Below are 12,131 nucleotides of genomic sequence, written 5' to 3'. Positions count from 1 at the left end.
AACACATGCTTACCTGTATTTGAGGGGAAACATGAGGGCTTCCAGAGCGCGACACGCCTCTTCCAGCCTCTGGTAACTGGTGGAGTGAAACAAAACCTTGTGTTCTGTCAGAACTGCACAAAACAGGCTTAGAACATTTTGGATTCCTGAAACAAAAAAGCAACAAGAAGAGAAAAAAATGAATGAGGTATTTGTTGGTATGTTACTGCCACATTGTTGCGGATCATTCATCAAACATTCATGGCTATTTGTGGAGGATTTCAAACTTCAAACACAGATTGGTTCACACAATATTCCTTTTGGAGTTCTGTTTATATCCATAACAGCTTCAAGAGTGATTACTCTAACAATATTCTGTGGAATTTTTCTTGTAGTTTTGGCAGACCAACCACCTCAATCTTAATACTGTATAGGAGGTTGTAGTGCTACTTATAAATTGGGGGGGTAATGGGCAATGGGTCTGCCATTGCTGGAGAAGGTGATGCATGACTCCAAATCTGGTGGAGTTGATCCGAAACTAATTCTAATTGCCAAATTACAGAACAGACTGCTGCCTATGTAGCAACAAAAAGGCTGAGCTGAGGAATAAAGCCTGACACTACCGTTGCAACTTTCCCTTTATTTCAGAGTAGAGCTTTCACTTTTCTTCTGCACAGGTGACTGCAGCCACGTTGATTTGTTGAATAAATGGTCCACTGTATGAAAACCATGCCACTGCAGTGCGTCTTTGGCAGGTGAGCACCGCACTTCTTTTGTGCCTCAAGGCAAATACATGAATAGTTTATGTATTTAAAACAAATTCCTACTAAATTACTTTTGCTCCTGCAACACTGTTGAGATTTCTTAATATGCATTAAACCGTTTTAGTGTATTTCTTTATCAATCAAAACAACTTCAAAAATACGAGTCACTGCTCTGTAGAATCTTCACATTATCTGCTATCTGACCATTGCTTTATTGAAAAAACCTGCTAGCTTACGATGGCAAAACAACACATTTTCATGACCAAACTGGCTCAGTTTATGTGAAACACTGAATAGAAACCTAAAGGAAAACTCATCTCTGAAAACCAAGGAAATCACACACTCGTCTAGAGTATAAATAATATTTCAAATACCGACGTGACAATCAGGAAGAATTCTAAGTTTACAGTTCCTGTTATTGTTTCCTATCAAGCAACTGACAGACCAATTCGTCACACATTGGAGTGATACAGGGAGAGGAACACTGGCAGACATATCAGTTCCACTGGGGGCGCTGAGTCTGGATGTTTGCCTGTCTGAGTGAGGCACTTCAGTGATAAACAGGAAACGGAACAGGAGCCTCAGCAAAGTATGACATTTTTAGGTGAACAGACTTGTCAAACCATATGAGTTGTTTCATCTTGTATAGACATGGTAAAATGCTGAGTGTTCCTCGCTCATGTCACTATTGAAGCTCCTGTTTCATAATCACACCTCAGCTTCAGGTGTTTACTTATCTTCTGGAAACAGCAACGCACTTCCGAGCCCTAAATAAAAAGTGACAGCAACATCCCCGGACAGCAGGAGAGACAAAGGCAACAAACAACAAACAACAAGGCTGTTGATGGCCGTTTTAATCTCGCCCCGGGGGACAGCACTTCCTGTGCAGTGTGACATGTTTAACACACATTCCTCTCTGGTGACTCGGGTGATTAGTGCACACAGAATGATGTGCCGACCTGACGACCTGCACAGCTACTCCCCAGTCCTTATATGGACATGAGGATGACCTAATGAGTGGATATAATGCACTTGCTGTCGTGTAGCTGACCAGCTGACTGTTTTTGGGTTTTTTTACGTCTGTCAGTCACTTTCAATCAAAATGCCATGACAGCTCGAGATTCATACATACATTTGTCCTGCTACAAAGTCCAAAACGAATAAAATACGAATAGTTATTCAAAGTGGGGTTAAGGACAAAGCTAACAACACATTACAACAATTTGCTACTTAGTAGCCTGAGCCATTTAGTGTCTATGGTCCTACACTCTGCAGTATGCATATCTAAATACGGCTATTGGCTTGCAAAGAGTTGGATGAAAAGAATGATACCACTGTCATGTTTGTTTACACTGTCAGCCAGGAGACAGTTAGCATAGCTCAACATGGAAACAGGGGGAAACAGCTAGCCTGACTCTGTCCAAAGGTTAAAAGAAAAATAAATATATCTACTACCTATTAAGATAAAAGGTTATGTCTTGTTTGTGTGGTCTGTAAAGGGTAAAAAGAATAAACTGTGGTTTTTAGTTCGTGATTTATCACTACAGTATTTTAACAACAACGTCAAATATTGATGCAACGATGCACCTTTCAAACACATAATAATTATGGCCCTGTAGCCGCTAAGAGGACTATCCGTGCTGCATAATGTACTGTACTGATAATGGAAACAGGATTATGAGGATCGACAGGCCATGGCCACGTTTTGAGTCAAGATTGCTTTGTTTTGTTTATCCAGATTGGCTACAAATGCATGACATCCACCTAGAACTGATCGCATGACGTGTATCGTGCAAGAACCCCCCATGTGCATGTTCATCACTTTGTCCAAACAAAACAGGGGATGGTGTTAATACACTCAGGAAATAAAATCCATTCTGTTTTGAATCACATTCTTCTAATCAAATGAGGATAAATGAGGGCCAACTTTCCATTACAAATCAAATTTCAGGTGAATCATATTCATTTCACTCAGTTCAAACAGATGTATGCCTAGAGTTGCAAAAAGTAAACTAAAACAAATTCTTCTTAAATAACCTAAAAATCTAATGTCCAATAGCTCAGTTCATGATTTATGCCAAGCCATAATTTTCAAAGGCTGAGGAAAGTGATGGATACACCCTCCAAGCACCATGAGTCATGGTCAATCGGGCATGTCATATCTTTGACAAAGCATGTTTTGCTCGTGCAAACAATTTACAGTCTTAAAATATTGAGCAATCATGGCAATGTGAAACCAGCAAACTGAATCAAATCTTCATCATGTGCTTGCCCAGACAAGATTACAGAAACACTGATGGGACAAAGCGAAAACCACATAAGCTTGCTTCAGACAAATTTGGTGTAGAATTAATCCAAGTTCTTAATGGCTCATTGCTAAAGTCTCCTTACTGTAAAAGTCCTACAGTGCTGCAGTTTACCACCATGTGATTAGCAAAGTAGAATGCAGCCTGTAGAAATCTGAAAGGATCAAGACCGAATGAATGTGAAATGTGTCACACACATTAAAGCTGCTTAATTTAATCAACTAAGACGATGCCACTAATGTGATTAAGACGAATGTTCTTCTGTGAGAACTGTCAGATTATAACAACCAACAACACAAAATGTCTTAACAAATAAATGGGATATTATGCCGACGTGACAGACTGCAGGTAGAAATGATTGTTCATTCAATAAATTCTACAGCAAGGTTCATGTTCATAACAAAAAACTGACGGGGCAGAGAAACAGTTATACAGTCATGGTATAGTCATCCTGTCTCATGATTACTAGTTAGTAGTTAATCAAAGAGTCTGGACCCACCCAGCTGCTGGAAGAGCAGAGCAACACTTTTGCATGTGACAGGCAGCGTGTCGTTCAGAGGCGTCTGGATGAGCTGACGGTCTCCTGCTCCAAGGCTAAAGAGCTTCTGTAAAAGGAAAACAAAAGCAGTAAAGGTCAGAAAACAGTCATGGAAATGTTTACGGCCATCAGGTCTACGGGACCGAGCAGTACTGGAACTGGCAGTCATCCATTAAGATTTATAGCTGAGGGTACTGTGGTTGAATCAAATAAAGATGCAGATGCTGTCGTTGCAGTACTGAATTAGTTGAACATATAACTGTCGCAGCGCACAGCTAAAGCCCCATCATAGAATCCCTTAAAAAGATTCTTGCATTAATGAAATATATTTATAAATAAAAAATATTTTTTTTTTGTAAAATATGATTAATCAAGTTAAATTAGTGATAAAAAAATTGTGCTCTAGATATAAAAGTCTTTCAAATGGTGTATAATTCACATTATAGGGTACTGGGAAGTTAAAAGTTAAAGATACCTTTAAGGTGTAGAACATAAAAGTGAAGTTCATCAGTCAAGTGCAAATAAAATGAAAGGTATCTCAGGGTCTCCATTCATCCAATTCTTGAAATACCTAGATGTTTAACTAGGGGCTGTTTTGACAAATTAGTCTGTTCCACTGCTGAGGTTCTGCCCGAAGGCAGCTTCGAGGATTTGTGATTTAAGTGTTGTCTTTCTGGGGTACAGGGCAAATTCTTCCCTTTTACAGCACAGTAGCCATCATCTAAAACAAAGTCTGGGATTTACCTGAGTGATTAGTATTTCTCCCAGGGGCAGTTGTAAATGTACAAACATTTTTCAATATGATTGAGACATATGATGGCTCTAAGGTGTTTTTCAAAGGTGTAAATACATAATCTATTGCCTGGTTCATTGAATTTATATCCTCACCTTCTGACACTTGACCACCAAACGGCAGCAAACTAAATGTTTAAAAAAATATATATATGTTTTGTTGTTTTTAATAAATATCCCTCTTAACTGTTATGAGCATAATTTAAGAGCTCTGCTGTCATACTCTAGACTGAGGTATTTTGCTCGACGCAACATGATGGAAAAAATGACGAATATGTATCAGAAAATTACTGCCTGTGGCTGGACAACAATCTCTGGCACCATCTGAACATGACATTCTTGATTGGCTGCACAGCGAACATAAATCATTTAAGTAGCTGCACAAACAATCAAGTCAAAGTCAAAGGGGACAGACATTACATTATCTAAGCCCCACTGGTCTGGATCTTTGGCCCCCTTGTGAGGAACAGCCAGTGAGGCCAGCAGCAAGGAGATGTCTTACAGTCTGTGGTAGACTGTTTTGGACATGCTTCGCCTCAGTGAAGACTTACCTGGGATCCACCAGCAACAGGAACCTGGAATGTAAAGAGGTTGACCACCAGACCCTCCAAAGGGAAACTCAGGCTATCGATGTGCACTGTGTAGATCAGACCCAAGCACCCCTGGAAGGACAACATGTGAAATACAACAAAGTCATTACACATGGACAGATAGAGAGGATAACTACTTTATATAGTCATCAGTATTACAGCTCACGGTTAAATGTTGTCTGTGACATGTAGTTAAGGTTTAATAGCAGTTTATTCTTATAGCACCCAACAAGGCCGACCGTGTGTCTGCAAAACCTGTGATCAACTCAGGCTGTGATGAAAAGATCAGAGGTGCTTACATCTCATTTACTTCACTGAATTGCGTGCGTATGCTTAAGCAAACTATGGCCTTATTTTGAAGACAGTACAAAGCAGATATGCGTCATCTCAGAGCTACAAGATGAAAGCCTTGATTTGACAAAAATTCAGAGTATTCCTGCTGAAGAAGACAGAAAAATATTTTTTATTCAAGATTTAATCATATGGTGTCTTATTACCCGGAATATTTCGGGATAATCCAGCCTGGACACGAGAATGAGACTTTTTGGTGCAAACACTTGAGCTGGCTGGATCAGGCCATCCTCCTCTGCCTCCTCATCTTCATCTTCATCATCAGCCTCAATACTCTTTGATCCCTGAAACATAAAAAAGAAAAGAAAGCTGTTCCAGTTGAAGAGTTCAACACAGTGCCATGAAATGTACTTTAGAGCATGCCAGCACCACTGAGCTCCTACTTTAGCTTGTGAATACACCACGTGCCTTAAATTCGTAACATTGTCCGGCACACGTCCGACATGAACTATACATCGCATGTGGTATTTGCACATCGTCCAGTGGAAGAAAAAAAAAACAGGTGTACCCCAACATTAAGAGTGATCAGTGGGAATACTGAGTAATGTATGCTGTGACTTAGTTTGATGAACCAACTTTTGTACAAGTCTAACAATCAATTTTCCAGTTTCATTTGAGAGGTTAGTCACGAAATAGGCTTGAAAGTAAAAGTAATGGAAAGTAAATTGAATTCCTCCTACAACACAAAAATAGCCAAGACTGACTCTTGCATCAGACCAAGTTATAGCATCAACCCCAAAACATCCTAAAAATACTGCTTTGTCTCCAGAGACGAACAACACATTCGAGAAAGTTTAGACTATTAATTAGCCTTTCCCAATCCGTCCTTATTCAGCACAGCTGCTCAAACCGCTGGAGACATCCATGAACTTGACAGATTTACTAAAATTACGATGAAGTTCATAGTAAAAGATCTCGCCTACAAAGAAACAAAAATCATGAGTACATTTTCTCAGAGAAGAGCCAAAATGAGTTTAGGTGATTAATGTTGCATCCCTCCCTGAGTCACACACTAACACAGTGATTGTAAAACATCAGAGACACAATAGACAATAAAAAAGATTCTTTGCTATTATGTTAGGTAAGATATGTAATTTACAGTAAATAATATTTATTGGTGATAACAAAATAATAAATCACTTCTATCCTGGAATTGGTTGAATATTGCACACATATTCTATGTGCAATTTGTGTGGTGTATTATTACTCTAATGCTTGGAATTTTGGGGAATTATATGATCAGAATTAAACATTGCAACAAGCATAACTGTCCTGTTAAAGAGAACTACATCCAGATATGTAGTGACAACAGTCTGGCATTATGATGACATTTTACAGCAAGTCAAACCAAAGGAACACTATAAAGTAATTTTTGCTCTGATCAAACACATAATCTAACTCCCCGCAAATCCCGACAACCTTAACCTACAAGCAGCAGCTTCAGTCTGGTTTTAATTGTCTCTAACGGGGAACCATGAGCCCTATCAGAGCACTAATACTCCAACTTCTCCGTGCTCATTCCTAACTAAAGCCCTTATCACAACCTGGTATGTTTCTCCAGGCAGTGAAAACATGCCTTAAGAGCTTCGGTGTCTCTGGACCAAGGGTACGGGTTCAAAATATCCCATTCAGATGGGGGTCACATTTCACCATTATTCTTAGGATTTGGGTCAATTATAAGACAAAATACATTCCTCTGCCGCCTGTCTGGACTTTCCCTGTAATCCAACACAGTAGATAAAGATGAGTGGAAAGGTTGTTAAAACACCCTCCTGTTTTAAAGAGGATCCTCCGTGCCATACACTGAATCCAGCAAGCTGCGTTTATTTTACAGGAACATGACGGATGAGGCCAAACATAGCCTGATAAAACAATTAACACAAAGCCAACAAAAAAAGGTGGGCTATCAAATTCAAAAGTCTTCATAATATTGTATTTATAAACACAAAGCATACATGTGTCTTGATCAAGTCTGTTTCTTGGACACACATAAATCTCAATTACTGTAAACTGTAATTGTAAATTCATATACACCTTACAATGCTGGCAAAAAACTGGCAAAAAAATTAAATAATAATAATAATCACAGCCTCTTGCTTCTGGCCTGGTGTGCATGCTGACATTAAAGTTTATCGCCCTCTTCTTTTAACCAGTCTGTTAATCCTGTAACGTCCTTTAAAAATGAAGGTAGTAAGACTGTAAGAAATTAAGATATATATGGAGGATTACATGGCAATTTGTAATCAAGCTTCTCTTGCAAAAAAAAAAAAATCGCTCTACTGTGAAGACAGTATTTAAGGAGTGGATACAGTCAACGTGTCATCATTCACCCATTTGTTTGTTACCGCTTTGAAGCCTTGAGTTCGCCATTTTGGCCGTCACCATCTTGGTATTTGCAACCAGAAGTGACACGAGAGGGTGGAGCTAAGTACAACTGAACGTGGAACATTTTTAGGCGACCAAAAAGGATAAAATTAACTTTCATGAACTGAAAACACACCATAAAAAGGAAAAAGTTCTCAGACAAAAACAACTCCCAGACTGGACAAAGTCGTGGTAGCAGCCTGTCAATCACAAGCAAGCTACGCGCTAAAGCATACCCAGCTTTATTGTCTTTCTTACTCTGAATGGTGACAATTATTTAATAAAAGAACATCATGCTGTATGGAACAAGCCTTTGAACTATCGATTGAGATTAGCAGCACATGTTTATAATTGTTACTGAGGTCATAAACCAATTGAGAACTATGGTCATTTTCTCATAGACTTCTATTCAATCAGATTTCTTTTTGCAACCAGATAAGTGGCCCCCTGATGGCCTATTGGAAAGAAAGAGGTTTAGGGCCTTTTTATACAGCTTCTTTGTTCCTGCAAATCTAATTTAAACATTAAACGTGGAGTGTGTTAAAAACAACTCACAAATAGCCTTGCCATTCCACAGATAACCGTTAACAAAGACACATTTACAAAAACATGAGGTCCCATAATCAGGTCTAAATTTGTTGTTACTAACAACTCATATTCCCTCCACTCAGCCCATGTGAGAGGACAGAAAACAGACCAGGGAGCATTTAGGTTTCAATCCAGCTGAGGGACCAACAAGTGTTGGGCAATGAAAAGTCTGTTTGTAGGCTCTTAAAGAAACCCTCATAACAGTTAACAACTGGGCTATTTTTGGTCATTTTCTCCCTTTGAAGTGACAATTTCCCCTAAAACCTTCCTCCTCTTGTGCTTTTTGGAAAAATGTGTCCAGTTGTGCAAACAAAGGAATGTTTGTAATTATGGTGCGATTCAAACAACAAGCTGATGAGGACAGCATGGACTACTAAAGTATTGATTCTCCAAAGTTACTCTACCACTTTTTAAAAGCTGGCACATATTTCTCGTACACCGCCACATTTGTAATTTAACTGAAAAATGCTTTTCTGATCAACTAGAGTGTGATTGACGACTGCTTTCCACATGTGAAAGGATGTGGAGTCACAGCGGGCAGAGCGACAGGAGTCATTTAAGGCCTCTGACAAAGGAAAACACAGTGAAGTAATTAGCTTGGTATTCTGTGGGCTTTTGGCAGGGTGAGACATTAATGAGATCATTCATAAGTATAAAATTGAGGCGTCCAAACAAATCTGTTGTAATCAGAAATTTATGGTTTTTTTGAACATTTGTGCTGCGTGACCAGTAATGTGCAATCAAAAACAATCTTGTATGCATGAGTAAATCAAATGAAAGGCGCTGGAGGAGAGCACAGCCCCATGTTCCCTTTGATATCAGCGTCCCTGCTCACAATTTGTTAGCAGCCTTTTTGTTTTCTAATGCCTCAAATTCTTGAAGACATCACGCACACGACCTACAAGTTAAAAAGTGTCAAAGTCTGTAAAAAACCCAAAACAGTAAACCTTAAACAGAAAATAAGAACCATCACAATGCCCAACCTAGATATCCCAGTGGCTGCTAAGAGTCACGAGAGAGACACACGAAGATGAACTTCAAGCTCGTCATATGAGTCGGTGAAACTCAGGGTTATCATAGAGAAGATCTTATAAGGAGCTTCATAAGGAGGATGAGAAGCCAGCTGCTCACAAAGATGTGTTGCAGGGATGTTTAATAGAGTGACAAAGCGAAATATTTGTGCTTACAGATTTTACTACATCGTTAATGAGCCTAGCGTAGTGGCTTAGCAGCTAGCACTGTTCCCGCACAGTAACATGTTATTAGATGGTTTGTGTGTTTTGTGGCACTCCTGTTTACTCCAACAGTCCTTAAACAGCTGTACAGTAGGGGGGCTGAAGACTGTATGACTGTAATTGGCTGTGTTGGCCCTCTGACGGACTTAAAACATTTCCTTTATTCTGGGATAAGATACAGCTTCCTGTGACCCTGAAAACATCAAGCTATTAGAGAGAATAAACACATGAATGAATGAATGAATGAATGAATGAAAACAGCTCAAAGTTCACTCTAAGAAACCAGTTTGAGGACAGTTTAATCCTCAAAAGTACTATACCTCGGGTGTTTGTGTTTGTGTATGCAGTTTTACCTGGAGATTGACCTCAGCTTCGTAGAAAGTGAGGCAGGAGCAGTAGTGTCGGTCTGAATCGATATCGGTCAGCACAACGGTGAAGAAGGTGGGTGCTTTCCTGTCCCTGGACAGCCTCCACCCTCCAGGCTGGCAGAACTGAAAGATATTTAACAAAATACCATTAAATGAGATTATCATTAAGAGCAATTCACAAATAAATGACATACAGAACACTGTTACTGTGACTTAAGCTCTCATCAGTTCAGAGACATTTTCATTGGGATTGTCAAAGATTTGAAATTGTTAAAAGCTCAGTGATTGCTATATCCCCTAAGACTTTCTGCTGCCGGTAACACAGTCACACCTTAAATGGACAGGGCATCATCATATTACTCTAGCTAGTCTAATCCCAATGCCCCCATAGAGAGCGTAGACAGGATGTCCTGTTTCAGTGCAGCAATTATATCTGCTCGTCAGAGCAGGAAGTGCCATGTTCACTATTTATTTTACTTTAAAGTCATCAGTGAAGGTGCCAGGTCAAACTGCCTGAGCTCATTAACTAACATCATAAAAGGCAACATCTTAAATAAGACGGAAAAAAAATAAAAAATACTCAGGAATTAAGCAATATACAGCTGATTATACTTTAGTAGAGCAGATTAAATTGAGGTTATTTAGCCCAATATCACAAATTTGCCTTAAGCGGTTTTAAAATGTGTACAGCAAACAACACCCTCAGTCCTCTGAGCTGCTTTGGATAAGGACAACTCAAGAAGAGCAACTGAGCAGGGATCCCTGCAATATATGTTGTGTGTGGAATCACCAACAGAGTAACATTACAATACAGACAAAGCAGATATACATAGAATGAACATATTTTATTCATCAACAATTGAATTCTGACTGTCTGCATTAAAGATTTAGTCTCAAATGTATTGGCTGATCATTGGATAAAAGTGAGTTATGCAGACTTGAACTATGAAGTATTATGATTTCCCTCAAGTAAGTCAAGTTTTTGTTTTATCTTCTTGGAATATTCTATTATTCATATTCCGTAACATTGTTTTTCTGAGAATTTAAGAAGCACAGAAATCAACAATTTTCAATGCATGACAAAATAGAGCCATTTCTAGCAAAATTTAAGGCACTTTCACTCGGAAAGACTTTTATTATAATAAAAAGCATTTCAAACAGGTTTAAAGTCTCAAAGGATGAGTATGAGTCAGAAGCAATCCTGACAACATCTGCAAAATGTGGGAAAAAACAAGCTTTTTTTCATGATGCAGTTTTTACTTATAAAGCCCATCAGCAAACTGAATTTATAGACAGTTTCACAGGTATGTTGTCAAACACCAATAGAACTGACAAAAATGATGCTTTCACATTAACACTTGTCTCTATAAACCAATTGTAAAACCAGCCACAGTAAGATGGGTTCACAAAAAAAACTATGATTTCAAAACCAGAAAAATTAAAGATGGTGAGGAAAAATGTATGAATTATTATTTGAGAGACATATTAAAGAAGAGAGTGCCAAAATATGGAAGGCAGGCGGGCATTTCGTCAGAGAGAAGAGTGTTTGTGTCTCGTCTCGCTGTGTTTTTGCTGGAGGCCCAACTGGCCCTGGCTCTGAGAACGGTGTTTAGACTGCTCCTCAGGGGGTTACACAAGGGATCAGCGGACACATGGAGGAAGAGGGAGACTGGGTGAAGGAGGGGCGGGTGAGGGCAAAAACAGATGGATTGATGGATAGATGGATCTGTGTACAGCCAAAGACAAATATACTGGTGAGGTAGCGTCTCTTGGGGAGAAAAAGAAGAGCAGCAGAGAGAAGGAGGAGAAGAGAAGGAGAGTGGGAGAAATGAGGAGTAAAGCCTCTTTCACGCATAGTTCCCTGTAAACAACTGGGATAATCTTTCAGCCATTGCCAGAGATTAGGACTTTTAATAGCAATGCTGGAATCAACGGGTCAAGGGACAGCCCAGTAGATGGTGGTAATGCAACACTTAGGTCTGCAAACCACCATAAAACTAAACGGACAAGAAGACGGGGCAAGGCTGGATGTGCGTGTTCGCAGCAGAAGATATCTCTTATTATTTTCAGGAACATGGCGGGCTTGTCCAGTGCTAATGTTCTTGTACTGTATTTAATATTCAACAAGTTTTCAAAACAAGTCAAATCAACCGTGAAAGCAGTGGTGCTAATGCCGATCCTTTAACCGGTTGCAGATTTAAAAAATAAAAACGTCATAAGTGCAGTCTTGTGATTGGTTTGCGCGTTCCACGTGAA

At 39.3% G+C, this 12,131-nt stretch overlaps 1 protein-coding gene across 1 annotated transcript in view; it reads right to left on the bottom strand.

The window, feature by feature from the left end:
• The window catches only part of sbf2 (SET binding factor 2), an 82,262-nt gene that overhangs the window by 41,107 nt on the left and 29,024 nt on the right, over window positions 1–12,131 (bottom strand). Inside the window, 5 exon segments of the mRNA XM_054608553.1 lie at window positions 14–146; window positions 3,549–3,654; window positions 4,931–5,041; window positions 5,467–5,604; window positions 9,861–9,998. Of these exon segments, the coding sequence (XP_054464528.1) occupies window positions 14–146; window positions 3,549–3,654; window positions 4,931–5,041; window positions 5,467–5,604; window positions 9,861–9,998 (626 nt within the window).

Source organism: Anoplopoma fimbria, chromosome 2 (genome assembly GCF_027596085.1).
Source record: "Anoplopoma fimbria isolate UVic2021 breed Golden Eagle Sablefish chromosome 2, Afim_UVic_2022, whole genome shotgun sequence".
In the NCBI taxonomy this organism is placed as follows: domain Eukaryota; kingdom Metazoa; phylum Chordata; class Actinopteri; order Perciformes; family Anoplopomatidae; genus Anoplopoma; species Anoplopoma fimbria.
This window is presented reverse-complemented; position numbering and strand designations above follow the sequence as displayed.